This window comes from Balaenoptera borealis, assembly GCF_965194805.1.
Source record: "Balaenoptera borealis genome assembly, chromosome: 7".
NCBI lineage: Eukaryota > Metazoa > Chordata > Mammalia > Artiodactyla > Balaenopteridae > Balaenoptera > Balaenoptera borealis.
Genome location: NC_138864.1, coordinates 28,520,790 through 28,539,756, shown reverse-complemented (window position 1 = coordinate 28,539,756; position 18,967 = coordinate 28,520,790). Strand labels below are relative to the sequence as shown.

Sequence of the window (18,967 nt, the reverse complement as noted above, 5' to 3'; positions counted from 1 at the left end):
TCCCTCCTCGCAACCTCCACTCCACCCGTCTTCTTTACCTGGATTTCTTGTGCTCGTTTCTCAACACTCAGCATAAGCTTCACTGTGTACCCCTCACCCCACCCACCATGACCCTCCTATGAAATATTTTCTGACCTATGCAGTTCAGGAGGATTTCCCTTCCAGGTCACTAACCATTCCCCACAGATCCTCAACGGTGAGTGGTGTATAAGCTTCATCAGGTCAGCAACTGTGATTTGTCCTTTAATTTATCCCCAGAACAATTTTCTCCATATCACTATTTTAATTTATAGTGTTTTCACCTTGTGAATGTTGAACAAATTTTCATTATCTGCCTTTTAGATTCAGGAGAGGTCACAATCGCCTATCCTTTGGATTATGAAGATGCACCCACCCCACATTCTTGGGTATTATATTTTAGCGTTTATGACAATGAACGACTGCATTCCACAACTGGAACACTCACAGTGATTCTACAAGATGTCAATGACAATCCGCCTCAATGCACTCAGGATACTTACATGTAAGTTATTATAGCAAATTTGGTCTTCAGATTTTGGCATAGAGAGAAAAGAGAGAAAAATAAATGGGTAAACAACATACTATTCCTGGAATGAAGAAGAAGCCCTTCCTTCCATCTTTACTGTATTTTTAACCAATTTGCAGCTTCTCTGGTACAATTGGACCTGCTTTGTCTCAGAAAATTATAAAAATTAAAGCTAGAAAGAACCCCAAAAGATGACATTTGTCTCGCGCCGTGCTTCCAGGGAGGTAAAACAACTATCACACTAAAAATTATATATATGTATGGATAGTAAATTATAATTCATTTTTAAAATGTTACTGGCATTAATTTAAAGATAGCGCTAAAGCCACATGCAAACTTTCAGCTTTTTAATTACATAGAGATTTTAAAATGAAGGCATGATAAGTTATTTCCATTATATAAAAGGAGTACCAAATCTATAAGATTTCATTCACTGAAACACAGATTTCCTGATCCCTAATACATTTTCCCCTTCAGAATACCTGGTTGCTCAGAAAATTCTTAACCTAGTCTGGCAGTATTCTGGTAACATACTCTTTTTTGGTATTCTCATTACATATCTCATTCCAACAGTGTATGCAATAATCCACCCTTGAGGAAAACCATAGATATGTGGGCTTTATATCATCAAGTAACCCAAGACAATCTAGATAGAACTAAAATCAACTACATGGAGTAGAACTTTGACAGTCCTGCAAGATGAACAACAGAAGCTCCTGCTTAATCAGAATTGTCACTTACATAGTAGAAACAATGTTTTATACAATGCTATAAAAGTGCTTTAGTGGTCACTCTTAAATAATGTATTGAAACCACTTAAAACAATATTTTAGAAATACTATTGCTGGCATATATTTGATAACTTTGTAGAACAAAACATAGTCCAAAATCCACATATGGAAATAGTGCCATTGCACTACTGAACTTCGAAAATCAACTTTTAGTTTGTAAACTTTTTGCCAGAAATATATTTTACTAAAAAACCAAGAGATGGAAAGAATAAACAATAATTCTGTAGACACTCCAACTGTAGTTTGCTTTCACTTCCTATTCTAGCTAGTAGTTTACAGATTCTTACTGGAACAGTATTAGAATTTTTGGTTTCTAGAACATTCTTTCTGTTAACAAATTTGACAACTCACCTTTTATTCCACTATTTTTCTCAAACCTAATGTATTTTAAGTAATTAAAATTAGAAATATTCTTTTAAAACAAACAAAAAATACAAATACAACTGTTTTTATTGGTCAGGATATTTAACACTAGCTGCTGTAACACCAACAAAAAATTTTTTTAATCAATGACTAAACTCAATAAGCATTTCTTTGCCCCTTATGCAAAGAGTAATGAAGCTTGGTTGGCTCTAGTGAGTGGCACTCCTCTCTCTATGCTGAGACTCAGGGGTCCTGGCTTATTGGATCTTCTGTCCTGGTCATATTGTTGCCTTTAACTTCCAACCACATGGAGAGAGAGAGCACGTGGAAGGTACCCCACATATTTAATTACCTTGCCTAGACTGATACACAGCCTTTTCACTTATATTTCATTTGCCAGCACATCCTCCCCTCCTCCCGAGCCCCACAGCCAACTGTAGAAGTTGTACAAAAACTGGGATACAGAGAGCAACATAAGAATATTGGTAAAAATTAACAGTCCCTGCTAACTTTTAAGCAAATTTAATAGACAGTCAGTAACAGGACTATGGCAGCTTGAGCTGTGCATACAGCAGATCAAAGCATTAGTTCAAGTCTAGTATTATGCAATAATCTAAGGAGCCTCCTAAAAACAAGACAGTTTTAAATACCAAGAATACAAAGAAAATTATACTGCACAGAAGGCAAGATGTCAAAGGTTTATTCTTTTCTCCAGTCTGTGTCTTTTTAATTGTCATTTAACTTCTCTAGTCCTCAGTTTTCTCGTTTTTAAAATGGGGACAATGATAACTTATGTGCCTAAAGGCAAAAGTATGGAGCAAGTAATTTCAGATCAGTTTCAGCTCTAGGATTTATAAATAAAATATTGTGAAGTTGAGGTACTACTGCCATTTTTCCAGTGATAACATATGCATGTGTGTTACTGAATTTGCTGCTTATTAATCCAACATAATAGCAGCTCATTTTTCCTAGGCCTTATAGCAAGAATGCCACATGTTTTCTTATCTTTCACAAATTTTCACCAACATTATAATTTTATTATTGGCAGAAGTAGTTATTTAAAATATGAGTATATTTTAAAACATATTTTAAATTAAATATCATCTGCATAAATCTAAATTAACAGGCTATAACACATTTTTCTCATATTTTCTTATTATAGAATTGAACTTCCTGAAAGCATCTCAGTTGAAACTCTTTTAGTCTCTCTAACTTGTACAGATAAAGACAGAACTGTTCCCAATAACAATATAACTTACCATTTGATCATGGATATTTTTTCAAATGAAAACTTTACCCTCACAAACAATGAACTGAAAGCATTTTAAAGATTCTCTCTGACTGTGGCCCTGTGATTGACCTTAGAAAAACATTTTATTTTTATTATTATAAAATCTTTAATGAACTACAGTAGTTCAAATAGCTGATGGCAGAATTTGTTCCTGTATTTTCAACTGAACCTTAAACTGACAACAAAATATTTAGTTTAGAATGAATGCTGGAATGCCATTTTGATCTTGGGAACTGAACTAAGAAGATTATAAATTTCCTAGAACAAATGGTTCTGTGATAAAGTACTGGCTATTCCTTTGGACTGTGTTAAAGTAACCATAATTGCCATTAAGTAAGTATATTAAATAACTATTCTATAAAATAGAATATGCATACTTTATTACTACATCTTGGAATATACAATAGCTTAAATATTTTACCAATTCAGTAAATCTAAACTTTATTTTTAACCATTTTTGAAACCAAAGTCAGTCTATAAGTTGCTATAGTCACATGTTTTTAAATAGAATTGACAGGCTTGGTTAGGCATTGTGTTCAACCAGGATTTGTGGGTAATGTGTGGATATCATTATGATAAGCAATTGCTCATCTGACCAATTGGCTAAGACATCGGACATAGTCTGAATAAGTAAGACATACATAAGTAATAAGCAGTTTTTTGGCCTTGGATTTGACACAAGCCCTTGCAGTTGGACTCCAACCCAAGCCCCAAGCTGCATTTCATACTAACTCTAATGCCCTTACCATTTGCTGCCTCACACTGTATAACAGAGGTACACAGAAACACTTTCATGACCTTAAAACACTGCACTGTCTGTCAGCTCTGTCTTTTAGTCCTGCTGTTCACACTGTTCATACCACTAGAAAATGTTCCCCAGCATTTTGTTACCCAATTACCCACAAACTTTTGCACAGCCTTCATAACTTTGCTTAGACATTTCTTTTAAGAAGCCATCCCTAATATTTCTTCTCCCTCTTGTCTGGATCACGTGATTCTCTTTGGGTTCTCACAGCATTTTGTATCTCTCCCACAAAAGCCCTTATCACATCTCTGTCTCCCCAAATAAACAGAGAAAGAAAAAAAATCTGTTATGAAACTAGTGCCTGGCATATATTCAGTACTTTGTAGATATATGTAGATAATTAATGACTGAATTAATGAGTTATAAATGAATAAAATTAAACTGTGAAATAGGTTTGTAAGGCATTGATAGGATTTAGTAATAAATTACTCCCAAATACATCAGTACCACATTTTCACAATTCTTTGCAACTAGAAGTTATTGTTAATATGACCAGAATGTCAAAACAGATTCTTAGAAACTATATATACTAATTTGTACCTGATAATGATGAAAAATAATGCAATATCAAAAATATTCTTAATTAGGAATATTAAGATCATAGCATGGTATAACATTTCCTTGAATAAATAATAAATAAAATAAGCTCACCAAATATATGAATAAACAACAGATTGTTGCATTGAACCTGCTCTAATGTTGACAAAACCCATAAAACCTGCCACATAAATTTCCTAGAAGCAAAATCATTGAATCAGAGTACCCATGATGGCTTTTCCGACATTTTCCTGTAAATTATTGAATGTTATACTCACTGGTATATAGTATACCTCCTTTTTCTTTTTTAAAACATTATTAGATTATTGGGATGAGAACAATAGGATTTCTTTCAAAAGGTGATTAAGCTGAGAAAGGGTTATTAAAATGGCAACATTCTTATCTTGCTAGAGCAGCCAAGCCAAGAGAAGTCAGTTTGCAGAAGAAAAGAAACTGACATAATTTTAATGCTTAGTGAGTAAAACCTTTATTAAGAGAACAAAGAACACGAATTTGGCTTTCCAACAATGTCTGAATTTTAAACTCACAAAGGGGCGTAATTAAGATACTAACTTTTAAAAAATAAAATTGATTTGTTCTAAGATGGCCATATATTTGCAGTGTATTATACTAATGGGAGAAAAAAAAGAGTCAGCATTCACTCAAAACTGGGATTTATAATAAGCGTCAAGAGTTTTATGTTAAAATAATGAATAAAGCTCTAATAGACTAGTAGATACCATTAACTCTAAATTTATCTTAATTCATTGAAGAGTGACATTCACTGGGGTACTGTTGATAGCTATGTGATTTTAATGTTGAACAATGAATTGCTATATAATGAATCCGAACTATTTCATATGTAATATACTTAATTTATTAATAAAATAAAAAATGAATGTTTATATTAGTATTGCTAATCACATATTTGATTAGGTCATTTTTCTTTAATGAGTATTGACCTGAAAAATCACCCCAATATATTTCATTAGTCAATTCATCTTTGATTACTGTTTTATGATGTAATATTTGATATTTACAAGATAACGTATCTGCAAGGTATGACACATAGCATTAGAATGAACCCCTGAACCCATCACCCCTCTTCAGAACTAGAACATTACTAACAGCTGTGCTACTACCCTTTCTCATCCCTCTACTTGGCCTTCAGAGGCAACCGATAACATGGTTTTGTATTTGTTATTGTTTGGGGGATTTTATAGTTTTATCATCTATGTACATATTCCTGGACAATATTGTTGGTTTGCTTAGCTCTTGAGCTTTAAAAAAGTGGTGTCATATTCTATTCAGTCTCCTGTGAGTTAATTTTTTCATTTATGTTATGTCTCTAAGAGTCATCTATGTATGGTATCTATCTATCTAGCTAGCTTTTATCTACCTACCTACCTAGTTGCTGTAATGTTCCATTACATGCTTTAACATTCCATTGTGTGACTATAACCATTCTCTCACTGGGATTTGGATTTCCTTCTGGATTTCACTTAAGGTTGTAATGAACATTCCTGTATGTTTTGCATGGTGCCTACATGCAACACATTGGGAAGGGTATCTACTTAAGCACAGAACTGCATTGCCATAGTGTATGTAAATAGTCAGTTACATAAGGTGGTGCCAAGTTGTTCTCCAAATTGGCTGCATCACATTATACTCTCACCAGCAATGTATAAGGATTTTTCTTGATCGATATCCTTCTCATAATAACTGGTACACTCACATAGTTTAACATGCTTTTGCCTGATTAGTAATGAGGTTGCACTTCTCTTCATATATTTATCAACTGTGTGAAAAAAACATGAAATATTGGGGTTTCCTTTGTGTGAAGCACATAAAATATATATTTATCCATTCTTGTTTTGTTTTCCTTATTGATTCGTATGATATATTCTGGAAAATATCTCATTTTCCCATAAATATTTTAACAAGTGGTCTTTCATATTTAAGTTTTCTAGACACAGGGGAACTAATTTGTGGTTTGGAGTGAAGTAGGGATTCCACTGATTTTTTTCACCACTTGTAATACCAACTCGCAGTGATATTTCTACAGCAAACTACACTGCCATCTCTGACATAGATAGAATCTTTTGTATATGTTTGTGTATCTGGTTATTTTCTTATTTTTGTTGTATTTCTTTTCAATGCTTAATTTATTTCTATTTTTCCATATTATTTTAATGCAACTAGGATGAGAAAAAGCATACAGTAAATTAACAGGAGCACTACCACTGTGGATTGTTAACTTCTTGACTGATAATCTGGTTCAGTGCCATCAGTGTTCTTCATGTCACCTTCCTTTATCTACTTAGAATATAGACTACAGAATTTTATCATTGAAAAGTAGTTTAGAGACCACCTAATATTATAGTTTATTCATGCAGAAACATTTTTTCCCATTTGACAATTTGTTTACAGCCCTTGATTTCTATAATTCTTAGAACATTGTAGAATCCTAAGAAAACAATGCTATTCACCTATGCTTTTCTGCACCAAATTATCACCTAGTTGCTACACATAACTTTTCTCCCTAATAGGTGCTGGTTGTTTGTTGATGAAAATAGTTAGTGTGAGTGTGGCTAAGGCACAAAAAGAACCTTAGAAGAACCGAAGACACAGCACACAATCACATTCCTTCCACTCCTCTTGGTTGGCCTCAGACCTACCCTAGCAATGGCCACCCTGAGGACTGTGTGATTATGCATGAGCTGAGAAAGGAGAGACTCCTACCGTCACCCCTTTTATTTAACATGAAAGATCCTGAATGCATCATGCCTGTCATGCACATCCCTCTCAGGAGAGTAAAGGGAAAAAACAAAAACATGAGACGATTTGACCTCTCACACACAGAGTGGATTTCAAATTCTGTTTTTGCATGATTTCAAAGCTTGCGATTTAAAGCTTGCTTCTGAGAGATTATTCTTGCTGATACTAACACATACCTAACTCACTTTTTAAAAGTGAAAATAAATTTATGACAACTACTTTTTACAAATCTTAATTATATATCAGAGTAGTTATTTATGAAGAGAATTATGAAATAGGAAGAATACAGTCTATGGCAAATGAATCAGTGTGAACAAATGTATATCAAACATGGAACCCTAGTTTTGCTATTAGTATACTTTTACAATATGAGGTAATAATTACAAAGTACCAGAATATACAGTAATATTATCTTAGTTTTTGCAATAAATTTATAGTTTTTATATTATAAAACTTTGCTCTCCAGTATGGAAGCCATCAGCTACTTGTGCTTTTGAGCACTTGAAATGTGGCTTGTCGGAACTGAGATATGCTCCAAGAATGAAATAAGCAACGGATTTCAGAGAATTACCACAAACAAATGAATGTAAACATCCCATCAATATTTTTTTGGTGTTGATTACAAGTTGAAATGATAGTATTTTGGACACATTTGATTAAATAAAATATTTTGTTAAAAATAATTTTACCTGTTTCTTCTAACTTTTTAAAAATGTGGCTACTAGAACTTTCAGAACAATGTCGAAAAGGACTGATGGGACGGGACATCCTTGCTTTGTTCCTGATCTTAGTGGGAAAGCTTTGAGTTTCTGGCCACTAGGTATGATGTTAGGTGTAGTTCTTTTTATATATTCTTTATCAAGGTGAGGAGGTTCTCCTCTAATCCTGGTATACTGAGAGCTTTTATCTTGAATGGGTGTTGCATTTTGTCTGATCAGGTGGTTTTTCCTTTTTAGCCTGTTGATGTGATGGTAACGTGGCTTCTAGAAAACTTAAAATTACATATGTTGTTCACATTCCTACCGAATATATGCCTATTGAGTAGCAATAGCGTTGCTATAGGATATTATTTTCACTTATTTTTTTTTAACCAAAGGTTTCACAAGTCTTAGCTTTAGAGTCATGTAACTGATAAAGTGAATGCTTAATTATTAAAAGTAACCATCAATGTGATACTTTTTATCTGCAAATTGGACCTACACATCTAGATTATGATAATGCTATGTTTGTAGGAATGCACTTCAAATATACATTACTTGTGAGAGTGTCTGATGAAGGAAGTCCTGTACTCTCAAGTAAGAATTTACTAATTTGAAATATTAAAATGTTCTGAGTTATATAAAATAACAAGTAATTTAAGAAATTAGTTATTAGAAGTTTATTATATTTGTAAATATTCTGATGATCTGCTATAATAAAGTATAAAATTATTACTTATTTTAACTTATTTAGTGCATATGTACTGCTATTTAAAAAAAGAAAGTCCAAATGAAAATTGGAACATTTGGAGAGAATGATGTCCAAATGCTATTACAGCATGTTGCAGCTATTTAAAGGCAATGTCAAAGTTGAACTTTTCTGAAATATTTGTTGTTTAAAAAATTTCTCAGGGAATTAATTTTGCATTGGAGAAAATACTAATGTCCACATTCATAGTAAATTGCATTTCCTTCATATTTCTTTATTATATTGTCATGATGAAGTATTTTAATCATATTTCAACTAGAAAACAATGTCTGCTTTTGGAAACTATGATTTTTAATTCAGAATAGTACCATTATGCATATACACATTATAAAATATGATTGTTTTGACAAGTATTCAAAATCAGTTAATAGGGTGTTTTAATCCTAAACTTATTTTCAAATGCTCTATAATTGAAAAGGTAATAATTTAATAACAAAACTTAACAATATAGATGTATTTGTAAAATTTACACACTTAAAATATAAATATATTAGATGTTAATTAAAAAGTAAAGAAAAAAATGAGAATTATAGAAGACACACGATCACCTTAATTACATTTTTATATACTTTTTTCTCCGTAGCACCTATTACAGTCATGGTAAGGGTGAGTCGCATAAATGAATTAAATCCAAGTGGAACTACATTGGCATTTACCTTCAGCTTACTTGAAAACAGTCCAGTTGATACCCTAGTTGGAAAAAGTATGTTTACAGATGGAGACTGGCCATTTAATAATATAAAATACAGTATTGTTGGAGTCAATTTAGGATCACCCCCCTAATTTTACATTGAACCAGACACATGTACTGTAAAAATGCTGATATCAATTAGTTACAAAAATAAAGAGCTCATATATACTCATTTAGAATTTATTTTACTGAGAAACAGTGCATATTGGAAAATGTTAAAAAACAACTTTCTCTTAAACTATGCAATGTTCACCTTGGTTTGTTAGCTGTATCCATAAATTCTTAGTTACTGCAGGTAAAGCACTGAAGTTTTAATCTTTGCTATATAGATCTTCAGAAAGCCTATGCACATGTATTTCTTCCATATAAATGGTATGTGAATTAACGTCTACGATGATTTTGCTGATGGATTACATGCTGGGAGTATGAACATATAAACAAAATTGATTTGTATTAGTTCATTTCCATTTGTTATTATAGTGATTAGTTCATTCATATCGTTTATAATTTAGCATAAATTGAAGATATTTAGTGATCCTGGGATAAGAGTTCTCCTTTCATTTTTGTGTCAGGAATGATAAAGCTGTTGGGTTCACTGGACAAGGAATCTGAACCACGGTACAAGATAGCTGTGAGAATAACAGACTTGGATAATGATGCTGTCCCTGACCCCCTCAGACAGAAAAGTAGTACCGCTCAGATGACTGTCAATGTTCTGGTAAGAATAAATCATTGCTTGTAACACTGTTATCCCTTAGGAGACATATTCAGTCCCCTCAGCATGGACCTAATTCAGGGAGTAACACGTGGGTTCAAAAACTGTAACACACGATGAGAAAATTGTCATTGTATACAAACTAATCTGTATGAATTCTGAATTTGATTGTCTCACACATCTGTACTTCAATGTAGAGCGCCTGATACCTAAAGTTGTATGTAAGAAGTTGTTGCAAGAATCATCCTGTTGTTACACATACTTCCATAAACAAACAAACATCTGTTCTAGAGTTTTAGGAGGTCACTCTGTTTGATACTTCAAAAAAAACTGCTTCTCTGCTCATCTAGTTGTTCTAATCCCTCTCTGGTTTTCACTTAAGAAATATTTTAATATTTTCCCTAGAGAGGATTCTGAGAGATCAGGCATAGAGGTTCACAAACATGAAGCACAGAGGCAAGAACTTCTAACTTATAAATAAATACTTTTTAAATATTCAAAGCAAAAACATATTTGACTTGGTTTGCTTAAGACTTACATCAATACAATTCTGTACACTACTTTTATTGGCAGAACTATACAAAAGGAGAAATTCTCCTTTATAGATACTGCCAAATTTTCTTTATCTTATGAATTTATTTGTGCCCTTTCTTGATTCTTGAGAGCAGTAAAAATTTCAGCAGGGGACTCTATGAAGCAGGCAATGACTTCTAATAAAATGATTTAAAACCACAAACACTGTTCAGAGCCTATGCACATCCCTACACACTGGACACTTTCATATGTGTTCTTGGTGAGCTAAAATCCTTAGTGGAGCCCATGACTCAGTGTTACAATCCCCATTATAGGATCATTATGTCTGGAAAGCACAATAAACCAGGCCAAAAATCTTTGTGGAGAAAAATTTAATGAAGTGACTTGAGTGGTTTCAGCCATGACTCAGAGATGTCATAAGCTAATGAACCTGCTGTCTTTCTGCAAGCTTTCAATAATACAAGTGCACTTTAAGTTACATTATAAGTTTCAGTAGATGTCTTTTGCATTTGCACTTCTATAACTGATTATTTCCATTTTCATTTTGTTTGTGAGCTCCTATATTCAGATAGGTATAGAACAAAAGATCTTTGTTCTTCAGCTTTAAAAGCATTCACATTTCTTTCTCTTCTGGAGCTAGAAGGATTTATTTAGGAATGAATACCTGATTTCTTGGGACTAGGAAAAAGGCTATACATTTCCCACCATCAGACGGTGTGGTAAACTTTTGCCTAAGACGTTGACACTGAATTCAAATACCCTTCCTCTAAAGATACTTCCAACCAAACTTTGGGTGGAAGGTATAAAAAATGTTTTATTCAGAAAACTAAACTGAGGCCAAAATTCCCTGTACGGTATAATTATTTTTTATACTACAGTTTGTTCCAAGAAAGATTGAAGCTCATATAAAAAATAAACACAATATAACAATACTGAAGTTAAAATTAGATGAATAAATCTAAATTTCATCTGTAAAAGCAAACAAGAAAAATTTGCATCTTTTATAAAATGAAGGATGAATATCATTATGTACTGAATGTTTGTGTTCTACCAAAATTCATATGTTATAACCCTAATCCCCAGTGTGACGGTATTTGGAAATGAGGCCTTTTGGAGGTAAATAAGATTAGATGAGGTCATGAGGATGAGGCTCTGGTCTGATGAGATTAGTTTCCTTATTAGAAGAGATACCAGAAAGCTTATTTTCTCCCCCTGCCATGTAAGGACATGGTAAGGAGGTGACCATCTGCAAGCCAGGAAGAGTTCTCACCAGAAACTAAAACCTGCTTGTCTTTGATCTTAGACCTTCTAGCCTCTAGAACTTTGAGAAAATAAATTTCTACTCTTTATAAGCAACCCAGCAACCCAGTATAGTATTTTGTTATGACAGCCCAAGCAGACTAAGGCAAATATAATTTGTTTCAACAAACATAAAGATGTTATAAACTATAATATTAAAAGATATATTCCTAGTAAATAATAGATATTTGATATTCCTAGAAATAATAGCTAGGTCAATGGAACATTCTAGGAAATCTAGGATCCAAGATATAAGATAGTAGGTTAATGATAAATTCTTAAATGAATGTTGTTAGAATAACTAATAAACAATTTTAGCAAAAAATGAATGTTGTTTCCTACTTTAACTAGGAAGATTCAAGAAATAAATGTAAAATAATAAACTTTAAATATATATATGATGGCCATTCTGACTGGTGTGAGATGATACCTCATTGTAGTTTTGATTTGCATTTCTCTAATGATTAATGATGTTGAGCATTCTTTCATGTGTCTGTTGGCCATCTGTATATCTTCTTTGGAGAAATGTCTGTTTAGGTCTTCTGCCCATTTTTGGATTGGGTTGTTTGTTTTTTTGTTATTGAGCTGCATGAGCTGCTTGTAAATCTTGGAGATTAACCCTTTGTCAGTTGCTTCATTTGCAAATATTTTCTCCCATTCTGAGGGTTGTCTTTTTGTCTTGTTTATGGTTTCCTTTGCTGTGCAAAAGCTTTTAAGTTTCATTAGGTCCCATTTGTTTATTTGTGTTTTTATTTCCATTTCTCTAGGAGGTGGGTTGTCATGGACATATATACACTACCAAATGTAAAATAGATAGCTAGTGGGAAGCAGCCACATGCACAGGGAGATCAGCTCAGTGCTTTGTGACCGCCTGGGGTGGTGGGATGGGGAGGGTGGGAGGGAGGGAGATGCGGGAGGGAGGAGATATGGGGATATATGTATATGTATAGCTGATTCACTTTGTTATAAAGCAGAAACTAACACACCATTGTGAAGCAATTATACTTCAATAAAGATGTTTAAAAAAAATATATATATATATATATGAAGAAACATAAGTAAATATTTATAAAATCTTGAACTTGAAGAAGGACTTCTACTAAGCATCATAACAAGGAGGCATCATATAGGACAAGATTGCTAGATCTAGCTACAAAGACATTTAAACTGTCTGCATTTCAAAAATAGCATAAAGCAAACTGGAAAGCAAACAAAAAGTTGACAAAAATATATTCACATCATTTATAACAGAATTTCAAATATTAATATCTTTAGTCAATAAGATCATTATAAGAAAAATACTATCTCAATAGGAATTACAAGTTTATATAAGAAAAAATTAGCAACTTTACTAGTAAACAGAGGAATGAAAATGAAAAAAAAACCTAATTTATTTTTGTGTATTAAATTAGCTAAAAAAAAGAAAAAGTAGATGATAGTTTGTGTTGGAAATGGTATAAGGAATGGACAACTCATTTCTCTGGGAATTTAAATTAAACTGGCACAATTTTTCTGAAGGGTTTTTTGGCAATGCATATAAATTCACATTTTATGTGTGAAGAGGTTGATATTCACAGAGGTTAATTAACCTTAACCAGCCTAGCATGGTTATCAAAAGCACAGTCAGTCCTTAATTCTTTAATCACGAAACTCTTCCAGTATTTTTTTCAAAAGCATCAATACAAAGACTATTTATATTCCCAATTCCTGTGATGGAAAATTATCTCAAATCATAGCAAATATGTCATTTTCTAAACTGTATTTTTATTTGAAAATATGCCATGGATATATTTCCATGTCATTAAATATTCTTCTTGCTATCATATCTATGTCGTTTGTAAAATTTCAATAGAAATAATTATAGTACAGAGAGCCTATCTTTGTTTTTAAAGCAGTAACAAAAGGACAATCAAAAACACTCCCAGTGCAACACTCAAAAATCTTGTATACAATCTCCTGCTATATCCTCCAAGATAAACTAGTTTCAAAATACATGTCAAAATGTTTTAGTGAGATGAATTTTATAGATGTTATCAGCTATTGCCAAATTCAAATTTGTTATTGTCAATTGACTAGTTGATCTGCAGTTCTTTTTTCTGGAATAATCATCTTCTTGGGTCATATGTTTCTAAGAGAACTCTTAAGTTATGATAATAAACTGCATTATGATGATAAACTGGTTTGTTGGAAAATGCCATATTCCACAGCAGCAAAAGTCGAAGAGACATGCTTTCACTTTGACAAAATCGGGCACCAAACTTTCAAACCATTTTAAAAAGAAGTGAAGAACGTATTTCATTTTCACCCTTTGGAGAATTATTATCTGTTTAAAAAAGATAAGTCCTAAGCACCATGCCTCCCAAGGAAATTAGAAAATCTCCCTTGGCTACAGTCGTTACCTAATGGCTTCAGTCATTACCTAATGGCATCTATTCATCTACTGATGTCCACGCACTATAACATGTGCTCCCAGGCTTCTGTATTTTGTTCTCAATTTAATGTGTCCATTACTATCTTTTGCATCTATTACTATTCTACATGTCCTTCACATTCCAATATATTATTTCTATTTGAAGCTTTACTTTTTAAATAAAATGCAAGTATTGTGTGAAATGATATGACAGGGGCTATACTCATACTTGAACTAATTTCTCTGCTCTCTAAAAGCTTGCAGCCTGGAGCAGTTATTCTTATACAGGGTGAATGCGGCTCACTAAGGTACCAGCATGAAAGATGTTCCTTCCAGGATTGTGAGATCTACAGATTTGTTCAGAATGTAAATTATAGAAAATACAAATTAATCCATAAAAGAACAAATTGATGCTGCTTCCCGCTGCTGCTCAGTCCAGGAGTTCCCAAACCAGCAGGATTCCAGTTTACACAATTTACAATTTATTTCCATTTTCACCTATAAGATAAAGTGAATACCCCAGAGAATCTCCTGGCACAAAACACCTTGAAATGTGTGATAAAATTTAACAAGTAAGTCTTTAAAGTAGAAGACTGACCTCCAAAGCAATTAAGAGAAATTTCTGGGGGCAAAAAACTAAAGAGGCTAATCAAAGCTGCCAATTGTCTTGGGAACATCTTTTATTCTCTATAAAGAAAAGGCTTGCATTTTCATAGCTACTTGGACAGGAAATAAAATTTGGGGACAAGAAAGTCAGGGAGTTGGAATCCCTTATAACAATGGGGCCTTTATAATGATAAAAAATGAAAGGACACTTTAATATACTGCCCCATGAAGTGAACAAGAAGGCTTGCCCATCTAGGCCTGGGCTCTGAACTAAAGGGAAAAACATGTCTCCTGAAATTCAAAGCAAATTTATTGGGTTTGAATTATACACACTGCAAGATATTGAAAAACCCAAGACTAGAACGTTAGAAAAAAAGTGGTCCTGGATGTTTTGTTTCAAGGAGTTCCTGGCAGAAATGGAATCAAAACTTCTCAGGAGAGGCCTAACCTCCACCCGCACTGCAACGAATTCTTAGAGCTAAAACCTGGCTGAATCCGAGCTCAGAATCTAAAATCTAAAACTCTTAGAAAAAAGATCACAACATGCAGAGTACTAATTTCACCAGTGCACAGTATTTCATGCCCTGTTCACTAGCTGTAAACTGGAACGACTGGGGCCTAGGTAAGAGGTACAGCTAGTACACCATGTGAGGTGACTCCAGGACCAGGAATGGTTTGCTTCCTTGTGTTGTGGATTCTATTTCTGACTCAGGTACAGATGATGATATGACAATGCTATGGTTTTGTTTTATATTAGTTAGCTGCTAATTGTTATGTCAGCTACTAATTATTAACATACTGTACAATGTTTACTTCATACTAAATCTGCATAACAAATCTAGGTAATATTGGCATATTTGGGGATGTCTTTTCTGGAAGGAACATATGTGGAAAATAACTATATTGGTTTTTTGTTTTGTTTTGTTTTCACTATATTATTAATAGATCATTTATACAATGAAAGTAGAATTTAGTAACTATAATGTTTACATGGCACCTGGTCTCAAATCACCAAGGCATTCTAAACATTTTAACAAAGTAGACAGTAGCGAAAATTAGGTGTGGTCCTGATGTTTAGAAGGGCACTATTTTATTACAAAGAAAGAACCTGGAGGTCGTTTAGTAATGTGTTGATTGAGAAGTTATTACAAGCATCCAACCAAGTTGCAGTTTTATGTGACAAGGAGCCTCATGTAGTACCTAAAAAGCTAGAAAAACATATTAGTAGACTAATATTAGAACACTGAAGAATGGTGATGAGACTAGATGCACCAAAGAAGTTTCAATAGGTTTTCTTATCAAATGGTAGTTTATGAGCAAGAACGTCATATCTGAAACAAGTTTTTGAAAAGATAGAAAAACTTGTCCTTTTAGGTGGATATGACCTGCCTGAGTGGCTTCAGTCTGCTGTTAGTGCTGTGCTTTATGTCAATTAGAAAGTGAGCATAGAAGGAAGCCTGCCCAGTAACAAGGAATATAACTAAAAGGAAATGTGCTTTTATCTAGTCAGAATCAAAATTTTTGCACCAGTAACACTCAAGGTAAGTAAATCAGTATTCACAAATAACACTCCTGCTTGGATCTGAAGAGCAACAAACCAGGAATTCCTTTACTGATGTAAAAAAAGTAGTGAAAACAATTTCCTAGCATGATCATACATTGTCTATTACACCATCATGTACTCACTGACAAGAATTTGCATACAATACTGAAGGCTGTTTTGTCTCCTGCAAAGAGCACGATAAATTTCCTCAGAGGATAGATTCTAAATCATCACTGTCTCTTCTTTGTGATTCTTTTGAAGAAATTATTACCAAACACATTCCCTTTATTTCCAAACCAGAGTACGGTGGCTCTCCCATGGTCAGATGCTTACTTCATTTCTAGAACATGTAAACATATAAGCCATTTTCTTTACCTCTAAAATATTAATAGTCAATCATTTATAGATTAATCTTTGCTCTTCCTTGAACATGGTTGTAAGAGTAGCCAAACTCTTAGAACTCATTCCGGTTCTAAAGGAACTAGAGGGAAATTCCTGGAGGTCCAGAGGTTAGGACTCGGCGCTTTCACTGCCAGGGTCCTGGTTCCATCCCTGGTCAGGGAATTAAGATCCCACGAGCCGTGTGGCACAGCCAAAAAATAAATAAAATAAAGGAACTATGATGCAAGAGCATGGTAATGGCCACACTTAATTATCTGGTTTTATAATAAACTGCCTATTGGGTAGGCAAATTTTACTAACTTTGCTTTCTAACAGAAAGGTGTTAGAAAGCACAGAAATAACCATTTGAAATGACAAGGCATTACCAAGAGTTGATTGTCTCTCCATGGCTATTTTTCTCTTGGAGAGCTTTTGATGCCAAAGAAATAGATATTGGATCTATATATTTTTTTAACCTAAATGCCTATTAACCACAAGAGCCAGCAACTATATCCATACGGATTTAGAGATGACAGCATTGCCAAATATCTTTCATGCCGTTGCATGGTGTTTAAGCTGTGTTTGTGACCTTGGGCCTGTTATTGAATCTCTTGGACAGGTTACTAAAACCTCGTTTCCTCATCAAAATGACAATAAATATTGCCTACCCCAGAAGGCAGAGATGAGATTTTAAAAAGTGAGTATCTGTAAAGCACTGACTGGCTCATAGTAAGCACCATATGAGTGTTTGGTAAATGAATAAACTAGAAGCATTTCCACAACTGGGGGAAAAAATGGATGGAAATTGTTGTTCTATTGAGTCTACATACTTGATTAAGATTGGATTTTCATCATTTAATCATTAAAACAAAGGCCAGAAACTATTTAAATATGATGGATAGGCACTTCAAATGTTTTTATTTTTTGCAGATTATAGAATAATGCTACAGCATGAAATTCACTAAGCTTGCATATTTTTAAAAAGCATAATGCTTCTTGCATTGTTTATGTTATTATGAAACTGAAACTGTAAATCAATTTCTTTCATGTACTAAATATGGCATAGTTTAAAGAACTTTAAAATATAGCATAAAGAACTAACTTAATACAGATTTTATATATAACATGGATGAGATCACACTTTGAGAAAAAAATTTTAAATAATGCAAGCTGAAGGAAACAAAAGAAAAAAAGCATTGTATTAGAGTTCTCCAGAGAAGTATATATCTCTATGTCTACCTATCTAGCCAGCTAGCTAGCTATCCACCCATTTCCTATATAAAGAGATTTATTATAAGGAATTGGCTCACATGATTATGGAGGCTGCAAGTCCCATGGTCTGTTGTCTGCAAGCTGGAGACTGAGGAAAGCTGGTGGTGTAGTTCCAGTCTGAGTCTGAAGGTCTGAGAACCTGGAGCACCAATGGTAGTCCCAGTGTGAGGGAAGGAGAAGAAAAATGTCCCAACTCATCAGTCAGGCAAAGACAGCAATTTCTCCTTCCTCTACCTTTTTGTTCTACTCAGGAGCTCTATGCATTGGATGATGCCCACCCACATTGGGGAAGGCAATCTGCTTTACTCAGTCTCCCAATTTAAATGATAATCTCATCCAGGAACACGCTCTCAGACACACCCAGAAATAATGTTTAACCAAATATCTGGGCATCCCATGACCTAGTCAAGTTGACACTTAAAATTAACCATCTCACACACACAGTTCTAGTAGATCTCTGAATTGAAAATTAATTGTTCTTTTCTCAGTGTTCCAAAGTCTTTTATATCTATATTTGGTCAATTAAATCTTTCTGGCTTACATTATAAAGATCATTTTTTGAATTCTATTAAGTTGTTAAGTCCTTGGATTCTGAATTCTTTCTTCTGCAGCTTTTATTTCTATGCATTAAGCATAGGATTTCCTTAATTATTTACTGAATATATATATGACTATAAATTCAATTGGAATTCTGAATAGGAAAAAAAATGAGAGCCTTAGTATTTACTGTCATTGAGTTTGAGAATTTGGGGGCTGGAGAAAACCTAAGAAAACCCTGATATCTCTTCTTGTCTCATTTTATACAAAAGAGACTTGCCTTATTGAAGTTGAAAAGCAGTGTGATTATCAGTGGTTCCCTAAACGTGTAGATTTGAAGTTGGTAATGGCAGACACATTGCTTTGTGTTCACCAGATCCTGTTTTATTTTCTGGGTACA

The 18,967-nt window shown here is 33.6% G+C and overlaps 1 protein-coding gene across 1 annotated transcript in view; it reads left to right on the top strand.

The window, feature by feature from the left end:
* Nucleotides 1-18,967, top strand: part of LOC309632662 (cadherin-23-like) — a gene marked incomplete at its 5' end in the record, with an annotated part of 102,183 nt that overhangs the window by 55,885 nt on the left and 27,331 nt on the right. Inside the window, 7 exon segments of the mRNA XM_082400421.1 lie at nucleotides 343-523; nucleotides 2,864-3,020; nucleotides 3,255-3,325; nucleotides 8,250-8,417; nucleotides 9,089-9,359; nucleotides 9,363-9,527; nucleotides 9,875-9,988. Of these exon segments, the coding sequence (XP_082256547.1) occupies nucleotides 343-523; nucleotides 2,864-3,020; nucleotides 3,255-3,325; nucleotides 8,250-8,417; nucleotides 9,089-9,359; nucleotides 9,363-9,527; nucleotides 9,875-9,988 (1,127 nt within the window).